The sequence below is a fragment of the Rhopilema esculentum genome, chromosome 16 (genome assembly GCF_057945365.1).
Source record: "Rhopilema esculentum isolate cy_ngs chromosome 16, ASM5794536v1, whole genome shotgun sequence".
Lineage (NCBI taxonomy): Eukaryota > Metazoa > Cnidaria > Scyphozoa > Rhizostomeae > Rhizostomatidae > Rhopilema > Rhopilema esculentum.
In genome coordinates, this window is record NC_142830.1 from 238,014 (window position 1) to 263,915 (window position 25,902).

At 35.6% G+C, this 25,902-nt stretch overlaps 3 protein-coding genes and 1 pseudogene across 3 annotated transcripts in view; 2 read left to right on the forward strand and 2 right to left on the reverse strand.

The window, feature by feature from the left end:
* On the forward strand, positions 1-6,619 carry LOC135691504 (MIF4G domain-containing protein). Its single transcript, XM_065209362.2, has one exon. It carries the CDS (start codon positions 68-70, stop codon positions 851-853), a length of 786 nt encoding a protein of 261 aa, XP_065065434.2. The 5' UTR covers positions 1-67; the 3' UTR covers positions 854-6,619.
* On the reverse strand, positions 3,404-13,336 carry LOC135682085 (biogenesis of lysosome-related organelles complex 1 subunit 1). The gene is made up of 4 exons (XM_065196812.2): positions 13,177-13,336; positions 9,135-9,207; positions 4,255-4,472; positions 3,404-3,563 (listed from the first exon to the last, which is right to left on the reverse strand). Exons 1-4 carry the CDS (start codon positions 13,235-13,237, stop codon positions 3,547-3,549), a joined length of 369 nt encoding a protein of 122 aa, XP_065052884.1. The 5' UTR covers positions 13,238-13,336; the 3' UTR covers positions 3,404-3,546.
* On the reverse strand, positions 6,765-8,402 carry LOC148958186 (uncharacterized; annotated as a pseudogene).
* LOC135682080 (uncharacterized) overlaps positions 13,321-25,902 on the forward strand; it is a 17,014-nt gene continuing 4,432 nt past the window's right edge. Inside the window, exons 1-6 of the mRNA XM_065196804.2 lie at positions 13,321-13,478; positions 21,193-21,386; positions 22,123-22,341; positions 22,652-23,091; positions 23,580-23,890; positions 24,483-25,879. Of these exons, the coding sequence (XP_065052876.2) occupies positions 13,397-13,478; positions 21,193-21,386; positions 22,123-22,341; positions 22,652-23,091; positions 23,580-23,890; positions 24,483-25,879 (2,643 nt within the window). The 5' untranslated portion in view covers positions 13,321-13,396. The remainder of the gene's footprint in view (positions 13,479-21,192; positions 21,387-22,122; positions 22,342-22,651; positions 23,092-23,579; positions 23,891-24,482; positions 25,880-25,902) is intronic.

Genomic DNA, 25,902 nt, shown 5'->3' on the forward strand with positions numbered 1-25,902 from the left:
TCTATTCAATACGTGCTTTGCAATTCTTTCCTGAAACATAGCTTTATTTTTATTGAGTTCTTAAAAGATGGATACTGCTGTTAATGTTAACAAGTCCAGGGGACGTGGACGAGGAAGACGAGAAAATCCAGTCACAAGTAGCGATAAAGCACCCGGGCACAATGTAAAGGATACAGATGCCAAAGTTAACATTTTGGCATTGCTACAAAGTGGATCTGTACAGGCAGCTGTCGATTTTTTAGATAATGCCCATGGCGATATTCTCCCGGCTTTATTGGACGATGTTGTTGATAAAGTATGTAATTCAATTTTAGAAAATGTAGAGGTTGTGGAAAATTCAGCAGGGCTCTTTAAAAGGCTTTGGGATGACGAGTTTAAAGAGAGTGCGTTAGTTAGACGGGCACTTTTACTACGATTACAGAAACAATACACAGGGAGGGATGGTTTGACTGATGCAGCTTTCCAAGGTTATGCCTCTTTCCTTTGCGAGCTTTTCAGTCAATTGAGAGTGCAAGGACATTATCTTCTTGCATTAGTGGCTCCAGTGTATGCTGTTTTGACTGATTTCCTAAAACAAAGAGACAAATCTCAAGACAACCTGTTAACGTTTCACATGTTAATGTGTAAGCATGGCTTGCTGTTGGAGAAAGTTGCTAAAGATAAGATGGCAGAGTTGATAAATATTATTAGGGGTACTTTGTTGACGGAAACAGCAAAAACTGCAAACAGCAGGCTAAAGATATGTGTTTTATTGGAAATAGTGGAGTTATATGCATCAAACTGGGTGCTATCAGATGATGTCAAACAATACTACAGTGACAAACTTGCTGATATTATGACAGAAATTGAGTAACGTTTGTGATATTTTTGCTGTTTATCATCATAGATACCAAAAGGGTCTGGCTTAAAAAATCTTTAAGCTTCCAGAAAAATGACAATTACTTAAAATATTGAGGTAATAAAGTCTTTTCAATACATTAGAAAGTGCTGAAGCATTTTACTTATTTTATATCTAGTATTTTCACATGTTTTTGTCAATAAGGGTACTTCCAAACAATAAAAAGTATCATTAGAAGTATCAAAGCTTTTGATCACAAGGACTATGTATGTTGTTACACAATGAAGATGTTATTTTCTAAAAAAACATGACCAAGACCACTAAGTAGTTTATACTTTATATTTCTATATATATAGATCTTAGATTTGATCACAATATGTTCTAATATGTTTTATTTTTGTTTTATTAAGCCAATAGTTTTCAATTGGACATTTCAGAAAATACTAAGATAAGCCAACCAAATATTTGAACAAAATATATCAGAGGAAAAAAGGAAGCTCTCTTAGCATTTAAAGGCTCATTGGTAACTGGCATGCTTTGAAACTAAATTTTCAACAGCGGCCTAATATTGTACTGCATTAAAGTACAATATAATATAGAGTTGTCAAGTGATGATGTTACAGAAATATATTTTAGAATTTTTAAAATTTGTTCCCACAACCTGAAAGAGCATCAGAAAATACCTCTAAATCTGCAAAATCAGTTAAAGGTATTACGAATTGGCTGAGATATGACCAGATGAGCACAAGCTCTGGCCCCATCAAACCTCTGTAATTTGGTCTCAGTTCATAACTTTATGGACTGAGCCAAAATAACAGTAATCCGTTAGCAAACTTCAAATCTTCTATTGGCCATACCTCACCCAATTTTTGACAAATTTAACTGATTCTTTCTGCATATATGGTAGAGTATTTCATGGTGTTCTTTTATGTTATGTGGTGCAAATTTGAAAAATTTTAAAAATAGTTTTTTTGTGATAGAGAACTCTGTTGTACTGCATCAAAGTAAAATATAAAGCCCATTTTGTTTAATATAAAATAACAGCTACTGCAAAGCATGCCAATTGTTGGGAGCCTTTAAGACTGAGGCCATTTCATTTGATGTAAGCAATCAATCGCAATCGCATCAGCACCTTTTGCACCCAACTGCACAAAGCTTTTGATCATTCACGCAAAACAGTAAATTTGAGAAATAAATGTTTCATTAATAAACACATTTCTAGTACCCTTTTTTGATCCAAGCAGTTGACATAGACAATACAAGTTAGCATATTGAAATACCTAGGAATATGTTAACTGAATTAACAACATCTCAACAGAAGATTGCAATTGAATATCATTGCGTTAAGATTTCAACAGAGTGAAATTATACTGGTGAAGCAATTATACATATAATAGAAATTATACTTTGGTGTGCAAAATAAAGTTTCAATTCTCAAGTAGCAAATTATAAAAATTCTAATGGTTGCCATGGCAAATTATGCAGAAAAGGATAAGAATTTCAAAGGTGAATGACCAACATTTCAATATTAATCAAAAGATTACATTCTGGAACTTAGGTTAAATTTATGTTTATTAACATGCTATTTCTAAAACTTCAAACATTACTAAGAAAGTGAGTGCCATGGCCTGTTGTTTTGGAAAAGAGTGAGCCAAATGCTGAACTAGAGTAAAGCGTTTGGAATGGCATATGGAAAGTTGAAGAGAAAATCTGTTTAAAAATTCAATGAGAAAATGCTCACATAGTATAACACAAAGCAAAACCAACTCTAGTTTATGAACATTCGTTTTACCATGTTTATTGACACAAAAAAACAAAATTTAACAGCTCAGTATAAACATACCTTTTGTAGAATTGTTTTGCTAACCATGAAGATGAATTACTTTCGTGAGAAAGCAGTCTTTGAAATATTAGGGGTGCAAGCACATGTGAATGCATTCACATGTACCCAAATGGAACATGGCATCCAAAATATCGCAAAGGGCAATCTATTATTGCCATATCGCAAAGGTTCTACACCCTTAAATTCAAAAATGTGTTTTGAATGTTTATAAAGAAGCAGGAAATCAAAGTTCACTTATGGGTTATAGAAGTGGTGTTACAAATTAGTTTCAAATTCTATGATTACCATATCATTGTGAAAGGGAGCGTGAACAAACAGTAAAGATAATTTTTTATGAATAACCCCAATGATATCCAATATTCTATAATTCCATGGACAGTAAGGTCTATTCAGCTATCTTCAATTCCGATTATTTCAAATGGTTGCAGTTCAATTCTATAATTACTTCCTGGAACTTTACTAACCAATTAAGCCCAACACCATTATAGAAGAACAAGGTACAGTTTCTCTGTCAATTTCCTTGGTTTCTGTTCAGTTTTTAACACTGGATTGAAAACAGCAACCTATATATCTTGAATACAAGAATGTAAAGAGACTGAAAGAAAAGCCACTGAGTTGGTATCGCATCCCATTGCCCAAACAAAGTAATTAAGAAGCCTTAAATGCTGTACATCACTTATTTCAAAGATGGAGAAAATAAAGAACAGAAAATCTGGAAAAACGATTCAAAAGTGGTGTAGTTTTATTGAAATGTAACCTACATTTGCTACATTTGATTTAGTTGGATAATTTAAATTATTTGCTACTTTGCACATGTTGAATATATATCAAAAATCTTGGAAATCCTTTCTTTGACCAGTGGCAATCACGTTGGTCCATCACCTACACAAAGAGACATTGGAATCAATAAAAGTAGGTTTCTACTGTTAAAATATTGCAGTGAAAGGAAGGCCAATTAGGACTACCTAGCAAAAAATCTATGATTAACTGAAAAAAGGAACAACAGCAAACACAAAAAAATTGAAGATAGCTTATATTTTTAAATAGGGCTACATTTTAGATTATATGATATAGCGAAAAGTCTACAATTTTGAATTGAAACCCTGCATAACCTGAAGATGCCCTGTTGTTCACAACATATTGTAGTGTTTTTTTAAAGTTTACTAGCTTTTTAGCATGCATTCTTTCAGAGTTGGTGAAGCAGTTTGCCTTTTTCTTTTTTAAGTAAAAAGGGAAGCCCTTATTTGAAAAACTGGAAGGTTGGGAAAGAAGAAAAAAACAAAAACAAATAACAGGCTTCATTAGAGAGGAAAAGGCCTTCATGTGCATTTATCATCATCATCATCAGGTACCATCTTCTATCATAAGGTTGGCTACCATGACCCTCCAACTATCCCAAAATCTAAGTTTTGGTTTGTTGTCATGGTCATGTACTTTACAACCATAAAATGGTTACCAAACAGTTTTCAATGAAGAAAGAAAAAGCCTGTCTGTGTAGTTGACAGACACAACAATGCAATGCAGTTGCTTAAATCTTTGTAAATTAGATACCATTAAGATTCTAAAAATTCACCTTTATATGCATATTCTAGTGCACTGGCAATGGCAATCATGTCAGTCTCAATCGCTCTTGCCCAGTTTTCAACATCTCCAAGCTCTTTGAGTGTGTGATTAAAATTGTCTATCATAGAAATCCATTGTTGTGTTTGTTTTGTTAATCGAGAAACATTATTTTGTAATTGCTTTGCTTCAGCCTCTAACTGTCGTTGGTTATTGTAGGCACTTTCTACACTGTTAAATAAAAATAAATATTAGTGTTGTTTGATCTGAAAAGCCATCAATTTCATAAACAAATGTTTAAGTCAATCAAAGTGATAGCAGCTGTCCACCTGAATCTCTACCTTATTTATTTTAGGATAAAAAAACAAAATCTTTTGTGTGCAATTGGCCTCCAAAATGAAGATAATGAAAATCCAGTTTAAAGTGTTTCTTGCAAAGCTGAGGATTTTTGAAATATTGTTTCTGTTAAAGTTTATGTGTGCATCTAGATTTGAAGAGATAAAGAAAAGTATAATCTATATTCGTTTTGTTCCATTGTAAAGACACGATCGCAGAAACATCGCCAGCACTAAAATAATAGGGTGGACACAACAGGGGGAGGGGGGCGTCCTTTTGAGACGAAAAATTGCACTCATGGTTGATAAGTATGTTAGACTCATTTTGTAACCCTCACTAAAAGAATTCGCATTTGATTTTATTGAATAGAAATGTTTAATTTTATAGTTATACGTGAACACAAAAGAAAACTAGTCAAAATCAACAAGTGAAATTACAGTAATTTCAACAGATTGGTGGTTTTCAGCTAGCAGTGGATTTAAATATGATCGATGCTAGAACGAACAGGGTTTTCCAATCGGCTGATAATCTCTTTTAATCTCAAAAAGGAAGTAAAGTAACGACCCAGCAATGGTACGAAAAGTTATTTCTTGAAAGCTGTTTCACCATGACCTTGCGGGGCTTGAGTGGCAGCTGCAAAGCCTTCATCGTTTCTGAAATTTCTGCATACAAACAAGTAGTCCTTCAGCAGCCGAGTCTCCTGTTATCTGACCTTGCAGTCCTGCACGTGTAAGAAAAATGACTTAAGCTTTTTCTCATACAAAGCGTGCCTTTTTGGCGAACCTTCTTTGATGTCGAAAATATCTTCTACAGGAATAACCTTGTCAGCACTTTTCTTACGAAAGAGATTCAACCGGTGGGCAAAGCAATGGAAAGATCCCAGTCCCTAGATCTTATATCTCCGATTCCGGTCACATAAAAGAAAATTTGCGCTCCCCTCTATCTTTTTTAATCGAGTCTTGGAACAATTAGTAAATCAATCTTAAAAAGTGGGGCCGCCCCTGCATGATTGAATCTGCTTCCTTGCTGGAGCATTGTAAAAGCAAAGAAACCGGTGTAATGTAGCTGAGTGACGCCAAGAGTAACATAAATGATTTGAAAAAGAATATTATCCATCCACGTCAACAGTTTCACAAAAAGGAAGTACCGTCAAATTAAGGAAAATTACAGGCGGAGTCTCTTTACATTTTCTTTATCTCATTTGGAAGTATTGGAACCGATACTTCAGAAAAACAAGCTCCAGTAATGAAATAAATCTCTCTGAACTTTTGGACTGCCTGATTTGCTACTGACCCATTTCAGTTTGATTTCAGGCCACTCTTATAGTTTCCACCAAATTTTTGTAAGTGACTGTATTAGACAATGCACCAAATTTTCTCACAGAACATCTCTTCGTAAGACAAAATACATTTTTGCTTGGGAATGCTATTAGTTGCTTTCCCAAGCAGTTCACTTCAAGCATGTGCCTGTACGCTCACATCTGTAGCTTGCCCCCTCAATGAACAGCATTCCCTGTATTCAGCGGCGTAAAGGAGGCATCTGAGGTCCTAAGGAAAAACTGCGACAGGGTGCCTATTCACAGACTGCAAGAAAGTCCCATTCAAGGGTGTACAGCAAGTCAAACACAATAGCAATATGTAAAAATGATAAATGTTTTCGATAATCAGGGGGACCTGAGTTATAAAAGTTTCAGCTGAAGAGCCTAAAAAACTGAGATGAATAAACTTGAGCAAAGTCTTAAAAGCAAAGATACATCTAAATTTAGGGGTTCCGAATGACTTGGGGCCCCGCCGTTATTTCTATATTTCATTACTTGGAATAATTGCTTGTAGCACCCCCTTTCTTCTGTCTAGCATCTCTCAGGGGATTACAAAGGTATTTAACAAGCCAGTAAGCTTGTAGGTCGTGGCACTCTGTCCTGTCAGAATGATTTACATGTCCTTTTTCAAGAAACCTGGAAATAAGAAACACAAGGCTCAAATACCCTGAAAACTTAGGAACATCTAAGAAACATTGCCAGGCACAGACAGAGGGAAGGGGGGGGGGGGGAATAAATCAAGTGTCCATGAAAAAATTCTCAAGTAAAACATAATAAAATTTCGGTTTTCCAGTGGGAAAATCTAAACAACTGTGGGTGACTGTTCCAATTTTTCCATTGGATAACATCAAGTTTCGCCATAATAAACAAGATAAACTGAAGGTCACTCATTTAAAATGTGAAAAATGTGGCCATCATCGTCTTTCATTTGGCCAATCATATATATATATCTTCGTCATCACTTCCCATATGTCATCATCTGCTTCGTCCTGAATCTCGCTCTCGGAAACCAAGCAAGTTTTCAAATTGGCTCCATCATTGTAGCTGAAAGCGCACTGTAGTTAGGTAGGCCTTCAGGTTGCACCTATTTGTCACCAGAATCTGCAGTAAGAAGACAGTCTACTTTCTCAAACATTTTACATTTAATCTTTTCATACTTTGCATCTAAAAAACTATTGTAGGCTTCTCCTACCCACTGTGTTATCCTGATGATCAGAAGCAGTAAACTTGTTATCTTCTCCATACCACTTGCCTGCATTTTCTTCTGAATCTTACCATTAACAGTGTTCTTGTCGCACTTTCACCTTCAGCAATGCCGCATATTCAGCACCAACAGGTTGCCAGACGTCTGTTGCACATGATAACCCATAATACCCACAGACAGAACCAGTGTTTCCACCAATGTTTCCACTGCCTGCTTAATTCATCGCAACCTGACTCTTCAAATTATCTAGAACAAAACCCTCTAGAACAAAAGGCTTAAATTTATTTCGGGCCCACTTAACACAAACATCCGTGTTTGCCCATGTATTTTTCTGAAAGTACACATCCACTTCTGCGTGCCAGGATAACTTCTCAACAGCAGATATTCTTTCAGTTGTTGCCCTTCAGGGAGACAGCAGATCTGAAGGGTGCACTGACATTTTTCTAAGCCGGCACTAGGCTGGCTTACCCATATTTTTTGCTTTTGTTCTCTTCGTTAAAAGCGGCAAGGGAGACTGATCCACATTGAAATGCTGTGCTGGAACAAACCCACCATATGCTGGGTGATAACTTTGACCACTTCAAATTTTCATCGACCGCTCTGTTACCGTTCTGTGCCATTTCAGCATGTTCTCTCTATAAGACCCCTTGTCATTTTTTTTGTTCTGTTGTGTTCACCGCAACTTCAGTGATTTCCTTCTATAAATTTAACAACAATGTATCTTTACAATTGCATCTTTATTACTTTGCTGTTCTCATAAATAGCTCTGGCCTTGCTCCACAACCAGTTAAAATCAACTTGTCGACCTGGACTCCTTGCATCTAAAAACTTCTTACTGAGAGCTTTGTGATTTGTAAAGTCCATTGTACTTTTTGGCTGGACGAGAAGCTTTAAACATTATTTGGTTTCATCTGCAGCAGCATGAAAGATATTATCCTTCATTTCAAGCCATTGTCTAGGATTGGATAACTGTCCTCTGCTAACATTCAATCGATCTGCAGCATTCCCTGCTTTCTCTCCTTGTTCTAATGCTATAATAGCCTTGGCTTTGAACTTGTTTGTAGTCGACTTTCTAATCTTGCTTCCGTGATGTCTTTCCATGAATTTTGAAGGCTATGCGATTTTCATAACATTATTTGCCTATTCAACTGATGAGCTCTTGTTGCTTTGAGAACCAGGCTCTTCATTCAAAGGTTTATCGCTACAGGGTAATTGGTTTCTAGCATCAACACTTGGATGCTTACATTTGGGGTGAACAGAAAGTCCTTGTTGACTTGTGAGTCCCTGCATGCAGTACTGACATTTTTGGAATATTTTGGAATATTCCAAAAACAGCCAATGTGGGATGCGTCTTTTCAGTTCTCTACTAATTCTTAAACAACAAATATATAAAGTAAGAAAGTTTTTCGTTATTACACCTTGAAGTAACATTTAAAGAAACAAAGTTAATGAGAAAAATGAAAACATGTGTTGATAGTAAGTCACAAATAATTATAAGTTGTAATTATGCTTTGAAATTTGTTATGAAGTGACATACAACGTAGTATCTTCATTGTATAATGACAGCTTAAAGTGGCATTGAAACTTAATTTGGAAGTTATGATTACATACAGACTTTCTTCTGGTACACTAAAACAAGAGTCTGTTCTTTAAAAAAATTAAGAAATATTTGAGGCTCAAGTTAACAAAATTCTAAGAAACTTTTAGCCTACCTGGTCTGATGCATTTCTTAAAAAAAGACATGAAAACATCAGGGGAGTTTGCCGAGTATAGCATCATCTGCTTCCAAAATTATGCCTTAGAAATGGTTGCAAAACATACCTTGAATTTTTTTGGAAAACTTCAACCCTCCAGCATCCTCACCAACTTTTGATAACCCTAAAAAAGGGCTACTGCCTGGAATCTTTCGCACATGAAACAAACACTGTCCATGTGCTGATCTTAAATTCAATTTTATCAGGCAAAATAAAATTTTCTAACTAAACCATTACTAAATCTTAGTTTTAACCATGGTTTAATAAAAGTTCACACTCACTCAGAATTCAGAACCTCGACAAATCTTTGGGAAAAGTCAGTCACAGCTGCTATTGCCTCCTTTTTCCTCACCTCTGTGAATATACAATATACAAAAATATGTTACAAATGTATAAAACATTAATTCATCAACATGACTGTAGACACACTTTCTGGAGTTCCACTGGGAAATGAGGTTGCAAAGACAGATGAAAATGGCAGGAAAGAAAAGGAGGCCAAAGGCTGTTTCATGAAAGCAGTCCTCCTGCCATAATTTTGAGATTGAGGCTAATAATTCTCTTAATAGAGGCTGCAAATGCCAGCATAATTTGAAGTTTCACAAAATGTCAAGAGTATTTGGCCACCACTCTTCATTTGTCTGGGCAGCTAAATGCAAAGCTTTGCATCAGCAAAAGTTGGGATCATTTGGGAGGGTTTCACTTCAAGTCCAAAAAAATAAAGAAAATTTAGCCAGTAAGATGGTCTGTGCTCCAGAAGTTAAGATAAATGTTTGCTCGTCATTGTTTTAAGCTGGCTTTCTAGGTCACAAGTTATAATAAGGTCTATAAGCATAATGCAAAATTTGAAGGGATGCTTAGTATAGATCTTAGTATAGAAAATTGTGTTTCAAGAAGATAGAACCAAACAAATAGTGCCTAAAATTCAGTAAATGTTGCTTAATCAGGGGGACTGTAGCCTTCCCAGCCCTTATCTTTCCTCTAACTATGATGAATAAGCATGTGGATATATGGCTTTCAAGGCTTTACCCCATGTACTTATATTTGTGATAAAGTGAAGCTGCAGAAAGGTACCTTATTTTCATCAAAGTATCAAACATTAATTTCTGCAACATTAATTTTATATAATAACTTATGCAGGAGATATCTGGGTGGACTTCAAAATTTCCTTGGTTCACTGTTGATGTAGGGTGGGAGGGTTTACTGCCTGTGTTTGGGCCAGCCTATGACTTATAAACAGGCAATATTATATGGTGCAGTGATGACCAATTTGTGCAGTGAAGAAAGGGAATAAGCAGCAATGAAGTGCAGTGATTAAAATTTCAAAATTATTTTATGAGTATTCAAAATAACCACCAACTAAAACAAAACTGCAATTTGCTTCATCAAAAATATTGTAACTTTCAAAAACTAGTTGATGTTGATATATACCTAAGCATTGGCCTTTTGTCTGGTGTATAAGACGGCATCTCGAACTAGCTTTAGGTCTGTAATGTGCTGAGACTTTTTTATTTATTATTGGTGACATGATTTTTACCATCTTGATATTTCTTACCATACTTTTCAGAGGACAACTATTGACATTTGCATAGATCACTATCTTTGAGATCTTCCTATTGATCTGCAACTTCCCATCAAAATTAGGAGCAATGGATGTACAAAAATTTCTTATATCATTTTGTAATGTCATGGGGTATGTGCATACCATTGTTTAGGGTTGACCTTGTTCTTTGTATTGTCACGCTGTTATTTGTACGTAGTCCCTATTGTAATTTAATAAGTTCAAGAGTAAACAAGGCTACAGTTCAGTCGTATGTGAACTCCCTCTTACTCAGAACCTTACATCATTCTCACTGGCTCAAGCTTACAAAATTCTCCAAATTGACCAAGAAAATGGTTTCTCACTAAAGTTTACTAAAGGAGCATTTGGTTGAGTTACAATAAATCATGATATCATATATTGACAATAACAAGTTGGCACAATAATTTTTATTGTAATGAGCACAAGCTTGCTATTTCATGTTCATTTAAGCAAACTTCAGCTACTTAGCTATGCTGTATCTTTCAGTATTGAAGCCTTATACCACCACCCATTTCTTTCTCATTAGATGGTGCTATAATGATCAGTCCAAGTTCACTTTCTTACAGCTAATAATTTTTGGAGAAAACAGGGTCGACCTTTAAAGCCCTACAAGAAGGGGAATGGGTCTCAGTGATATGAAATCTACCCTTAAATTTGGGGTATTAGTTTGTTGCTGAAAAGCAAAACAACCCAATCTGCAAAACGCACCCATGGGACCTGGACTTGTGCTATACTGACAAGCGCAATACTGCAAAATTTATGTATTTGTGTTGCCTGAAAATACCTTAGAATATTGCCTGCTTATAAAAACCAGTGGTGGTGAAAAGGATGATAATAGTTTATATTATGAATTGTACCATAAAACGTTTTGGCATAAGCATTGAGATGTAAAACTTTTGGGGCAGATTTATAATTTACTGGCCAATATTCGGTGTGAGGTCTACATGGATTCCACCTTAATCATAAAGCCAGTAGTTAAAAGAGTGTCTTTGTTTGGCAGTCACTTGCTCAAGAACTTCTTCCAGACCTACATCAATAATAATGACATTTGATTTCTGCCAGATGAATATGCAAGCTGTTGTTTTAGCGACACAGAATGTTATTTCACATGTATTGTCAAGCATTGTCATTGGAGAGCAGAATGTCAGCTGTTGACAAGGGGTCATTTCCTACTCTTTTAAAAAAGTTATGGGGATTAATTTCCCCTGAAAATCTAGTTGCTGGGTTTAGAAAATCAGGTCTCTGGCAATTTAACTCCTTCTCAGTAAATCTTGGAAGATGCTTGAACCCTGAAGAAGATGTCATAACTCCTGATGATATAGGCAGTCCAAGAAGACTGCTTAGAGAAGCAATTATAAATTCAATTGCTCCAGCACCATCATCAGATACTTTGACAGCTCTTGAGAATTCGAAAAAAAACGCAAACATGTGCAGAACTCACATGGAGAGGTTTTAACAACCACTGAGGTGTCAGAGCGACTGATGAAGGAGCAAAATGAGATGGATAACAAAAGAAACCAAAAAGCAGTTAAGGAGAGACTCACTTTTGAAAAGGAAAATAGAGATCCTTTAGATGATGAGTCTGATGATGAAGATGATACATCATGCATGTGTCAGCAACTATGGAGAAGTTACAAAGGGGAGAAAAGTGAAAAATGGACCCAGTGTGACATTTGCGACGAATACTGTGGTCCCAAATGCAGCCCAGGAGGAACTGACCTTTCTGGTGACTTCTATTGCAATAACTGCAGTGTTTGAAGGAAATTTGGCTTAAACAACATTAATTGAATCTTGATAGTTCTAGAACCAGTTGACATTACAGTTGATAATATAGTTTTTCTGGAATTTGTATGTTGAATTTACCTTATTTTGGTATCATTTCTTTGTTTTTTTCTTTATACTAACTTTCAGAAAAGTTGAATTGCTGTTTACGCTTCATAAGCCCCAAAGTCGTCTTTAGAAGCAAAATATAGAATCATATTATGAAGTAGTATTGCTTGACCCATTGTGCCCCAAATTGAGGGAAGTCCAAGTGCCTTAACATCAGTTGACTGCCGGTCTGCAGAGTATGGCACTTTTCCACGAGATCTCCGGTGTGCACGAGCAAAAAGCCTGGTGTGCCGGTGTGCACCACCAAAAATGTCTGGTGTGCTGGTGTGCACCGACTATTTCCCCCTGTTGTGGTTAAAATTTGTGAATTTGCAATTCACCGTAAAAATGCGTGTGAAGTATACTGTTGAAGATAGCACAAGTTTTTATTTGTATATTTGTCAAGTAAGATTCATGATATCTCAAATTGTTCATACACAACTGTGCTTGTTTATATCAGCTGACATTTTCTATGGGACCACACCAAGCCACACCCATCTTAGCTGCCACACCCAAAAATACCTGGTGTGCAAGAGGTTTTGCACAAAAATATCTCCGGTGTGCACATGCCATACTCTGCAGACTGGGTAGACTGGAAACACTATGAACTTGAAATCTAGCTTGTTTTCTTTGATAAACTGAAAGAGGGTAAGGCATTTGCATATTTTAATAGAAATGTTCAATACTATTTAAAATGAGACAAAACATTTTTATCTTTCAAACAAAAATTATCCAAATTTTGACCCGTCGTGCCCCACCCCACCCTATAGACTATTTCTATTAAAAAAAGGACATCCAAAAACTGGCCATGGAAAGCATCATTGCGAACAGAACAGCAGCACCAATGATAACGATAAAACAAATCCAGTTGTTACCTTGCACATCTTTAGCAGCAGTTTGTCTTGATTGGTGCTCCTTGAATGCTCTCGTCAACATTTTATTAACAAACCAAAACAAAACTGAAGCTCAATAACAAATAAGCGTTTCTGTCATTGCCACTGTCCCTACAACCAGCCTCTGTTTGGTGTTGAACAACTACAGCAACACGTCTCTAGGAACGTATTTTTGTCGGTCAATGGCGGGAAGGCCTGGGAAATGAGCGGCATGAGCAACAATTCTGAAAAGTTGCGCCACAAGCAAGTATTTTGTGATTTATGTTGTTGCTACATACCTTCAGGTAGGTGGCAAAGACTTGGCACAAATTTTTGTTGTTTACAAAGTTGGTACGTAGTTAAACAAAATATTTTAAAGAAACAAACTTGGCCGGCCGGTGTAGTATGCTAATCGGTCCCCCATGCAAAAGTGTCCCCTTTGAGGCGATAAGTATATGCGTTTCAGTAACCTTCGTGAAACGGGTAGCGTTTCAGTGACCAAGTGGTAATGGCGGAAGTGTATAGCGAAGCTTCGAGAAAAAGTTCAAGATGCTGATATATTCTAAAGTTCAAGATGACTGTTAAATTTACTGGAAATCCAAAAATATATTATTTATAATGCAAAGATTGCTTAGATTTCTTGCGGTAGATGATAATAGTAAGCCGAAATAGAAAGTTGATACGGTGAGTTTAGGCCCATCAGCTTGATTCGTGAAATCGTGGCAAAAACTGATGGTTTATTCACAAGAAACGCTCCCTTGTGTTTAAAATCAATTTTTTTACTCGTGCATACTTGATTGTAAAGAAAAGCTATGTACAAATCTAACATTAATTGCATATGAAAGGCGTGAATGTTGACATATAATTTATTCGTCCCTGCTCTGTTTGGCCTAAGCCTTGCTACAATTTGAATATATAGTAAACTTTATCGTGAATATCGACATTGTCTTTAATCATGCCCATTTAATAGTATTTTTTCCAAGATGCTGCTACTGAAAAGATATGGGGCTAGTGCCCCCTTGAAGCATGCATACATTAGACGGGGAAGATATTCTACCCCATGTTAAAAGGGACAGCCCCTCCATCAAACTTTATGACACCTCTGAAAAAAGTTATCAAAGTCTCTAGAATCAAGGTGGAATTTTTGCATCCTTTCTTTTCAACTAAGAGACAAAGTAGGCAAAGTATTTAGATGTGTATATAAACTGTATACTTTTCAAGTTTAGGCATCTTCTATATCAATAAATGATCCAAATCCCCCTATTAATTTTTTTAAATTGAGGAAATTTTTGTCTGAAAACATTTTATCTTGAATATTCTGTACTGATATTTACAAGTATAAACATAAAATATTGCTAATTTTGTTTTGCTTAAGAGGTAATATTGTTCAGAATGTCTGCTTTTCAATTTGGATGTTCTTGACATTGACAATTATTGTTCTTGGTTTTTCAAACACTCTCTATTGATGCTGAGCTGAGCATTTTCTTTTTCAAATAATACATCTTCTGAAAACTCTTACTCAATAAACTTAAACAAGACAACATTGGATGAGATGTTTCTTGTATAGTGTAAATTTGATATGACGATGTCATCATCATTAATAATATGTAAACACTACAACTGTCTTAGGGTTCACATTACTTTGATAGATGGAAAGAATACATTATTTTTGTTTCTTAAAATTTTTATATGGTTTAAACAATTGACAATCATGAAAAAATTTTCTTATTTGTTTTGTACAATTGTGGGGTCATAATGTTTACTGTATAATACCATGAGATTGTACTTTTTTGCTAGAATAAGCCTGACATGATCTCTGACTTAGCCCTCATTCACTAAGGGGTTTATTGCACAGCTCTTACACAATAGACATTTGTGTTCAGATTTTTTTGCATAAAAATGAGAAATAATAATTGAGAAAAAACAATAAAATCAGAGCTGTTTTTCTCAAAATGCATGTATTTATTGTCAGATTTATCAGACATATAAAGATTTTATGTAATATAAACTTTCAATGCTTTTCTTATTAATGCTTTCAGGTATTTGGCAGACCTTTTTCAGACCTTTTTTCAGACCTTTTTTCAGACCTTTGGGAGATCTTTGGTAAACCTTCTAACCAGTTCAGAGACTACAATGTTAGTTTAATTTTGTGGTTCTTAACTTTCATTAGCAAGACCTATTAAAAAAAACATATCAATAATATTCCTTATGGATATGATAAGAATAAATGCATATGAATATAAAATGCACAAAATCAACTGTGTTAGCCACATCAGGGGTAGGTAGTACCTAGGCATTTCCCTGTTTGGCAAACAAATAACAGATTTCAATGCAAATAGGGGCATTACAAAGTTCAATATGGCCACTTAGCCTTTCAGTGTATCTTTCAGAAGAGGTAAAGGAAATTGTGGTGGTTTTGAAAAAAATAAAGGGAGTGAAGAGGTTTACAACTGATATTTCATACAAAGTCTCAATATAAAAAGATTAGTTACTTATTGGAGTGGAGACCATCCTACTGTAGGCATGGGGGCTGCAAATTTTTTATTTGGCACAAGGACCTTTGGAAGCTGTTCTGACTTTCTGGAGACAAGATGTTTCAGTAACAGATGTCTATAAATTGCAATTTTCCCTCAAATTTCAAGGGAACGGGGGGGGGGGGGGGTGGCTCTTTGGGTGAGATCAGATACCAGGATTCCGCATAGAAAATTTCCTATTAACGCAATTCTGCAAGGAAATTTTCGTTTTACCGCTATACCGAACTTTCAAATTGAAAACTACCAAATATATCGTAGTCTGAGTTTAGATTCAGGCAAGTGAATTTCGATTAATTCCAACGATCAAATTTTATGTAAAACTGTTTTATGCACGATACAAGCATGCATAATATTGCCCCTAAATTGGAAAATTCGCAATATGTACACATCTCTTCAAATCACCATATATGAAACTTGACCCTTTTTTATCAAATTATCTAGCATTAGCATGTATTAATGGCGAATTGTATCTTGCAATTGCCCAATCAGAGACCCCTTACTGAAAGGTTTTATGTAAAGGTACAACTAGAATATCAACGACAAAGTTGGGTAGCAAAGGAGGGGACATATAAACTTCTTTGACAAAGAATTACATTCTTCCTTCTGATATCAAAGAGTCTGAGTAAAATGGGATTATTTTTCAACGTTTAAGTTGAAAACATTATCTCGCTATTGCTTACAAAGAATCAACGGAGATAAAGCTGGACACCTTCGCGCCTATAAATAGGCAACTGAAAACTCATCATAATGAAACTTCTTTTCGCTACGAGAAATTCCATACAATGGTGTATTTTGGTACAGGTCAATTCAAATACAAATTGGATGAGATTTGATTTTTTCCAGAACAACAAGACTAATGTTTGTTGATTGTCTTTAAAAGAAATCACAGTAATCATTTAACATAGCCCTCGTTGAATTTTATCAATTTTTCTTCATTTCAGAATTGAAGACAGATACTCCACTTTTTTCCCTTTAGAAAGAATCGGAGTATTAGCAATAAATCGAAGTTTAACCAAAAACGGAATACAAAAATGGAAACACAAAAACAAATTAATATTCAAGTCCAAAGTTTCAATTTCAAAATCTATCAAAACCTTGAAATAGCTTTCCGCCCTTGAATATTCATTTGAAGAGAAAAGTTGTATAAGTCACAGAATGTCGCCTCGTGTCGCAAGTAAATCGAGGAGGCATGATTAAGGAGATATATTTATCTATTAAAATTTGAGAAATAACTTCTTTTTGTTCATATACATAATAATGAAATGTTTTTATTCGACTCATAAAATGCCTTTTTGTAACTACAGAGACAAAAATTCAGCATTCAATGATTATTCAAATTTCATTAGATTTCATTTTCACATTAGTTCATAGAGAGGCTCATCTATGCTTGGGACTAAATATGCTAGTGCGGCTCTGTTATTAACCAGTGTAAGGAGTTAATACAATAATGCTAATATATAATCATATGGTAATTTACTTTATAGTTGTTCTTGTACAACCCAGGTTAAGACTTGAAAAAAACCCACCTTTTCTCCTTTTTTTAACAAAAAAGGCCTTGGAGAATGATGGATCAGAAACTTAAATTAATTTGTTTAAAGTACATGACATGATTAAAGTATATGACAAGAGAGTGTTATGGAACTGGTTGGGACAGAATGAAAAAATTTCCACACCTTTTTGCAGTCAAAAAGCGCCTTTTTAACCCCAGAAAGTAACTATTTTACAAGTAGGATGCCCTCAAGACTAATTTTTTTGGTTACACAGAATAAAGTATAATAATTTCCTAAAATATTACCCTTTCCCAGAATTATCTCATCAGAATTCGGCGAAATACAAAATCAATTACACCGAGATGTCCAACCCACTCTTTCTCTGTCTCTGCCATTGGGAACTTTGCAGTGGAATGTATACCCAGGCTAAATTTTGTGTGCACCTTGAATCGCATTATAAGGCCATACGTCTGCTTACGGTAGCCAAGACCTAGATAGTGGATAGCATGGTCTCACATGAATATGAAACAATATATTGGTTTTACCTATTGATTTCGTTTGACATAACAAATACAGTGGAATCCCGATATAACGATTTCTGAAGGGAACCAGAAAATAGTTTGTTATATCGGAAGTTCGTTAAACCAGGGGTTCATTGTATCAGGATTCCACTGTATGCTATGTTCATGTGTCAATAGTCCTACCTCTTCAGCTGTAATTTCCTCTCTTTATAAGATCTAAATAAAGTGTTCTACGTTTCCCTTAAATTTTTGCCATACAGTTATGAATAAACGTTACTTTGTTTCCATTCAATTTCCACGATATTTTCTACAATTCTTAATGTCGAAATTGCAAACTACAATTCTTAAGAATTTGATGGTAATTTCACTGAAGCAATAGTTATACCATTACAAATTTGAAGAAAGTCAATCATATTTTATTGATCCTATCAATAAGACATTTTGATGAATAATTTAACCAGAGCGATTTTTCAATTATTGACCATAGATGTTTTGGATAGGGCAATCAGTTTTTAGGTAAATGTCCCCCTATTGTTTTATAGTGTTCTATAGAGGGGACACTTTTGCATAGTGTCGTTTTGCTATGCGTTTCGGTCCCCCCCCCCCGGACACTTTCACATACAGTTTTGTTATGCAAAAGTGTCCCCTATTGTTTTGTAGAGGGGACACTTTTGCATAGTGTCGTTTTGCTATAAGTTTCGGTCCCCCCCGGACACTTTCGCATACAGTTTTGTTATGCACAAGTGTCCCCCTATTGTTTTACAGAGGGGACACTTTTGCATAGTGTCGTTTTGCTATGCATTTCGGTCCCCCCGGACACTTTCGCATACAGTTGTGTTATGCAAAAGTGTCCCCCTATTGTTTTGTAGAGGGGACACTTTTGCATAGTGTCGTTTTGCTATGCGTTTCGGTCCCCCCGGACACTTTCGCATACAGTTTTGTTATGCAAAAGTGTCCCCCTATTGTTTTATAGAGGGGACACTTTTGCATAGTGTCGTTTTGCTATGCATTTCGGTCCCCCCGGACACTTTCGCATACAGTTTTGTTATGCAAAAGTGTCCCCCTATTGTTTTATAGAGGGGACACTTTTGCATAGTGTCGTTTTGCTATGCGTTTCGGTCCCCCCGGACACTTTCGCATGGGGGGACCGAAACGCATATTACACCGGCCGTGCATACACATTAACAATTTAACACCCTAGCAATACCCCCACCCTACCTTTTTGCGATATAAGTAGTTTTAAAGCTGCAGTAAAAGGGGAAAGAAGCCTTGGTCCTCCTCCCTACTTTCAAAATCGTGGCGTGGGGCCCCTACTGCTCATGGCTGGGCTGTGTGCAGGATTCACACAAAAATCCTTGCTGTAACTGCATGGAATATTCTTAATTCGAAAAAATGTGCGGACGGGATATGTGTTAAACATTATTGCAGATTACCTCAAATGATCATGAATCTCTGTAAATCATTGTAAATCGGCATATTGTGAAAGCTCTATTAAGCCCCCTCTCTATTAAGCCTTGTTACAATTTGCCAAAATTTGATGTAAGCCCCCCTCTCTATCAAGAGCTCTTCTTTAGCCCCTGATGTCAAACAAACAAAAACAGGCGCATTGAGTGGGTCTCTTGAGGGGTGTGATGATGATAAAATCATAAGTCAAGAGGATACTGATGTTGATTCTTTTGAAGAAATCCTCGAGCATTGTAGCATTTTTATAATATGTTTTATTTTAAATGACTAATAAGCCACCCACTCAAATAGGCTCCATCTCAAATAAGCCTCCCTCTAGGAGTGAAAAAAAATAAATTAAATTTAAACAAATAAATTCTCACCAACAGGGCCTGTATTCTGATATTTTTTCTTCATAAACAACTTCATAAAAAGGTCCAATCCTTCTTGCTACTGCTCTTTACTGAGCTCATATGATGTACCAGACATTTGCCCAATGGTGAGCAAAAACCTCAATGTAACTTATTTGCCCCTTTCTTATTCATAACTTCCAAGAGTTCCGGCTAATCACGATATCAAGACTTTGTTCCCATTATTCAGAGATTTTGTCCCAATCTCAAGATTCATTCTTTCTTCGAATATTCATCTATGAGAAAGGTTGCATTAGTAAAAAGTGTGTTTCAGAGAGTTCATTTTCCAACAAACTAGAAACATCCAACTTCAAAAATTTTCGAACCCTTCCACAGCAACTATAGTGCTGCCCCAGGTAAAAGTAGATTGTGTGTGCTTGTCCTGGTATATAGGGTTTTGGAGGCTGGTATAAAGAATTCGATTATACATTATTTGAGCATCTGCATGAAACGCTGAATGCCTAAAAACATATTTGATTTCCGTTTTATCCAAAAAGGAAAGCAAAAACTGTTGATGCCTCCTATAGAAAACTTTAAATTTTGCGCGCAATTTAGAATTTTGGTGTGTGAAGCTGGTCATTCTAAATTGACCTGGCGTGTGCATTTGCCATACTCTGCAGACTAATGGGCACATACCCAAACTTTGCAGACTGACCTTTTCTATAAATAAAAAAACAAATTTTTTGAAAATCTATTGAGGTGGGACAAGAAGTTTTAGTAGTAGTTCTAAAAATTTCTAATATAAAATAAGACCTAATATCAAGTTTTTTATCCAAATCCCAAATTGAAGGCACATAAATACCAGGAGGTGTTTGTGGGTGTTTGCCACAACCAATCTTTGAAATTCTTTAACCAGTCAGGAAAGTTGAGGATAATCAGAGAGAATCTAAGTTGTAATTCCAATGCTCTTTCATCATTCATCATCATCAGTTCATTTAACATGTTGTTTCCTCTTGGAGGGGGTTCCACAGGAAAACTGTTAGTTGAAGCAACCAAAATCACAAACAACAAAATATTTTCATGTGAGGAGAATGATTATCTGCAATATATGCTTGCACTGGAACCAACCATGTTTAAAATTCAACATTATTCTCAATCAAAAAAATGCCTTCACACAATATGAGATTTGAGGAACAAATTATCACACATGGAATGTGTTCCACAAGCATACCTAAGCTTGCAGTTGTATTGCAACATAAGTTTTATTTCTAGGTCAATACACTTGGTTTATGTGCTTGATAGCAGAGTGGTTTATATTTTGAATACAGAAAACCTTTGTGAGATTTCTAAACAAGCAAATATGAATTTGAAATTGATAGATATGCCAGTTTCTAGTTGCTGGGTCTGAAAATATTTTATCAGTAGTGTTAATTCCATTCTAGCTTTTACTTTTTTTAGGCTTTAAAATACAAGCCATTATCATGTCATGAAACATAGATACTTTCAATGTAGTTTGTATTTAGATGTTGTGTTTATTATTATTTTTATGTATATAAACAAGTTCTGTATCTGGTTTGTTCATTCTATCTTGTAAGCTTTATTTGAGAATAGTGAAAAGTGGCAATCTTTAAGCAAAGCATGTTTTTTGGTATTTTATTCACACATCTCTATTTTCTTTAAGCTTCACTTGTGGCTAGTCATGAAAAGGGAAAAAAGCACCGGCTTGTTCTGACTAAGCAAAAGAAAAAGAAGAAATCTCTTGACTGCAGTGTGTACATCAGAGGGTTTAAAAAGGATTCAGATGTGGAGAATGAGCTGACAGAAATACTCAGCAGATATGGCATCATCAAAGAAATTTATGTTGATAAAGAAAAGGTAGTAAATTTAGTTTTCATTTTAGTCAAATGCACTTTCATATACTTTGTGCTTGTTTCCTCTTATCAACAAGGAATTATAAGCTTATCTCATTAAAGGGATTTATTGTTTATTGCTACAAAAGTACTATTTCAAATATTTAATGATCATATCATAAAAGGGTAGCAGAGGATCTGACCAGAAAAGAAAGGCCTTAGATCTGTTTGTCGCAAACATTCCATTTAAATCAAATGAACCATTCTAACCATATATTATTCCAGCTAAAGTTATCTAAGAGCTTTACATACATTGACCAGTCTTGTATTTCATCAGTAGAGCCCTGACCTTTGAGGTTGCTGATTAAACTATGTAGATATGCATGTAAATGCAATTTTAAATCAAAATACATAAATCTGAAAATGCTCAAGACAAATAGGAAATTGCATTTAAAGAAAAATTGTACAGATAAGTTTATCTTTTTCAACCAGAATGCCTCAAAGCCTATGCAAGCCTATTCATGTAAAACCAGTTTTTGTCTGATTCTTAGCAAATTTGTTTTAGAACATAATTTAATGAGTAATTTATTCATGTTGTGGTAATTTATGGAAATCTAATTATTTTTTTTGGCAAATGCTTTTTGTTTCTTTTTTAACTTTACACAGACACAATTCTTGTAATATATGATACAAGTGCTCTTTTACAAGGACCATCAATGACACTATTGAAAAGGATAATATTTTATTTTATTTTTCTTTAGGGAAAATATGCTATAGTTGAATTTGAGGCAGAGAGTTCTGTTCAAAATTTATTGAAGAAAGGTGATAAACTTGCTGTCAATGGAAACCATCTTGTAATCAGACCAAGAAAATCTAAAGAAAGTGAAACTCACAAGGATATTAAAAGCAACATTACGCAAAGGCAAAGTAAAGAAGAATTCCAGACAATCATATTGAAAGTGCTAAATGATTGTGACAATGTAAGTTATATCATTTCCACCCTCCATTTCAAGAAATTGTGATGAAAATTGAAGTAAATCTTTTACTCTATTATAACTATATATGTATGAGAAACTCAAAGAAGAAAGTTGAGGCCCAACAAAGAAGTGTTCAGATGTTTAAGGCTGCTAGAACCAATTAGAAATTAAGTTGTAGGTTTGCATGTCATCTCCATGCATTATTATTTGGTATTTATTTTAAGTTCTTTAAGTGTCATAAAAAAAATAAGAAATTTTGAATGTTTTGTCTTTAGGTTTGTTTTTGTTACCTTGTTTTTGTCTTTTCTTTCAGGTACAGCAGCAAATAATCAAGCTCGTAGAGACCCAACAGTTAACAGACACAGATATTTTGCTTCGAAGGAAAATTTGTGAACTCCTGCAAGAAGTGTTTAAAGAAGTGTATGCAGATTGTGCTATCTTGCCCTTTGGCTCAACAGTAAGCAAGTTGGGATGCAAAGGCTGTGACCTCGATATCACTCTTGTTACCAAAGATCTAGGAGGCTACGTCCATAAGAATACATGTTCCCAAAGTATTTGTTGTTCCGGTGATGATGCTGGCTCCGTTGGTTCTACAACTGCTATTGATAATGACATCAGTGAAGTGTGCCAGATTCTACGAAAGTTCGTCCCTGGTTGTAAAGATGTGTTTGCACTGAAATCGGCACATTGTCCGGTCATCAAGTTCTTCCATAAAAATTCATCTTTGCATTGTGATTTGAGTATCAACAACAGGTGAGCTTTTTAATAAGCACCTCCTTATCTTATTTTATTAACAGCATGAAATAGAAGAAGTAACAGGAATTTTCATTACACTAAAAGCGAATTACTTGCTGCTCACCGAAACGGTGAAAAGGTTAGCTATTAAAACTTATCTATTGGATAAGTTGACCAACATTGTCTTTTGAATAGCTGCAACCAGACTGAATACAGATGGCAACCAAGCAATTTTTCTTTTTAAGGCAAGAGTCTAATCCTGTAAGGAGCTGCCAACAGAGTTTTTAGACGCGTAGCAAAATTCAACAAACTCTAATAAGTAACATAAATTCTAAAGCTTTAACGAGAGTATCAGCCGTCTTTTATGATTTGCCTTATGCAAATTTACGCAAACATAATCGAGGTAACTTTGTGGCATGATTTCTATGCGAATTTATTTTAGTTCTTATAAAAAAGAACGTTGTAACCGTGCTGCCTTAAAATGGAGTTTGTGTTTCTAATAACAGATTGGCAGTGCACAATTCAAAACTTCTGAACAGCTACTGCGAAGCTGATGAGCGTTTCCGATATCTTTCATACGCTGTTCGTTTCTGGGCGGACTCCAAAGACATTGCTGGCAAGGGCGCATTGCAGATGACCAAGTATGCCTTGGTCTTAATGGTGATACACTACTTACAACAGTGCGTTCCCCCAGTTCTGCCTTGTCTTCAGGAAAAAGCTGAAACCAACACAAAAGAGTGTTTCATCGATGGTTGGAATTGCTATTATGATACTAATTTCAAGCCGAATAAAACCAACCATAATCCTTCCTCGTTTGGTGAGTCGAAATTGTTTTGATTTCAATTTTTCAATCTGCTTGATTCCATATGTTATTATCCATCGTCTGTTGATCTCAACTGACAGCAACACTGATGGAAACACTCCTTCATCGTTTTGAAAACGACTGTTTACAAATAACTTTTTGTATATTTTCTGATAATGAAATGAAAAGACAATAATCTAAATGATGCTTCAATGAATCTAAATAATAAGCTTGCTTGCCAATTTTAACAACCCTTGATTTAGGCCCATTTTCATTAACGTGAGAGTCCCCTGGCAATTTTTATATAATAAGCATCCAAAAAGATTTCTCTTTGTAAGTGTTTCTATGTTGGTAACTAGAAACTGAAAATTGTTTATTTTCCATGATTAAACTTGGGTTGCTGAAAAGGCAGCCGGCATCCTTGGCATGTTGAGAGAATGCTTACTCTTTATTTTGTCATGACGTAATTAATGATATAAGCGTGAAAGAGTTGTTTGCCCACTTAGATACTCAATTCAGATTAAAAAGCAATTATCTTTTACCCGCTTGCGCTTATCCTTCAAATTATGTTATCATTAAATATAGTTATTCTTTTTTACTGTTCTAGGGGAGCTGCTATTTGGCTTTTTCAAGTATTTTGCAAAATACAATTGGAGTGAGCATGTTCTTTCTATCAGTTCTGTTAAGCTGCAAACAAAAGGAAATTTTCTTGCTAAGTTGGATGCGGTAGGATTGAGGACAAAGTTCAGGGTAGGCCCAGTTTGCATAGTCGATCCTTTTGAAGCTACGCACAACGTTGCACAAAATTTGACGGAAGCTGGTCAAGTAAATTTGAAAACAGAAATAGAGAATGCCTTGCAGATACTTTATCAGGAAATAGAAAATGTAGAGAATATACGTGCTGGGGAGGAGATCTTGAGCAGTGATACTCGTTTTGGACGGAACATCAAAAATTCAGAGAAGCTTAACTTTGACCGAATTGATTTGAAAAATTTACTGCAACCCGTTGCACCCAAAGTTGCAATTGAAAAACATAAGCGCCTCAATGTTAAATATGTATTCGACGTATATGATGCAGGTAGAAAGTCATCGGCAGAGGCATGTCAGAGATGTGCAAATATTGCCATCAGAATCTTGACTCTTGATTTGAAAATGCAATGCAGCGTCAAATACAATCACCAGAAACAGATGCATTCATGTGACCAACCTACTTTTGAGAAGGAATGTAGCCCCGGTCATACTTGCAACATCAATGCGAATAATACAGTTTTGGAAGAGTCCAATGAAAAAGGGGGGTCTCTTGTAAGAGAAGGAGAATATAAATTTGCTTTGAAGAGAAAGTTTGAAGCCCCAGTTGGTGTCACAAAGAACACAGGCAAACAAACATTTGCGGCTATTCACGACAGCAACGAATCAGAACCATCAAATAAAAGACATTGTTCAGTCAAAACAGCACTGAAACATGTTGATGCGAATGCTGATTCTGAATGTTGTTTTGCCTCTATTGAGGTTCAAGCAACGGCATGGGCAAATACCTGGGTTAAAAGAAGACGACAGAACAGATTGTTGAAGAGACTGGGGAATGGTTCTGTCGAGGAACAGATGAACGGAGAGAATGAACATTCTAATAACAGCACGCTCTCGAGTCTAGAGACTAGCATAACAGACTCTTGTAACGACTCAAAGTCCCCCCGTCTAGAGAATAGCACTTTCCAATGCTCCTCTGCGCAGTCGTCCGAAGAATTTCTGTCGTTTCCAGGGGGATCTAAAGATATGCTCGAGTTGTCTGCAAAACAAGCCGAGGAAGTTAGTAAAGAAGTTGTTGATAACACAAGTGGTCCGATCTTCGTATCAAACATGACATTTACTATTAACGATCAATTACCGTCAGAACCAAAATGCAGGGTAAAAGTTAAACTTAATCAAGCAGGAGCAGGCAGGCTAAGCGATTTTCATTCATTTTTTGCGTTTTTTAAAAAAGCCATTTTAGGTGAAATGAAACAGTAAAATTTGAATTATTGTAGTTT

Excerpts from the sequence above, each read along its gene's own strand:
- LOC135682085 (XM_065196812.2), bottom strand. The coding sequence starts at position 13,237 with ATGTTGACGAGAGCATTCAAGGAGCACCAATCAAGACAAACTGCTGCT. Across the intron at positions 9,208-13,176 it reads TGCTGCTAAAGATGTGCAAG|AGGTGAGGAAAAAGGAGGCA; the intron begins GTAACAACTGGA and ends GTATATTCACAG. Across the intron at positions 4,473-9,134 it reads GTCGAGGTTCTGAATTCTGA|TGTAGAAAGTGCCTACAATA; the intron begins GTGAGTGTGAAC and ends TTTATTTAACAG.
- LOC135691504 (XM_065209362.2), top strand. The coding sequence starts at position 68 with ATGGATACTGCTGTTAATGTTAACAAGTCCAGGGGACGTGGACGAGGA.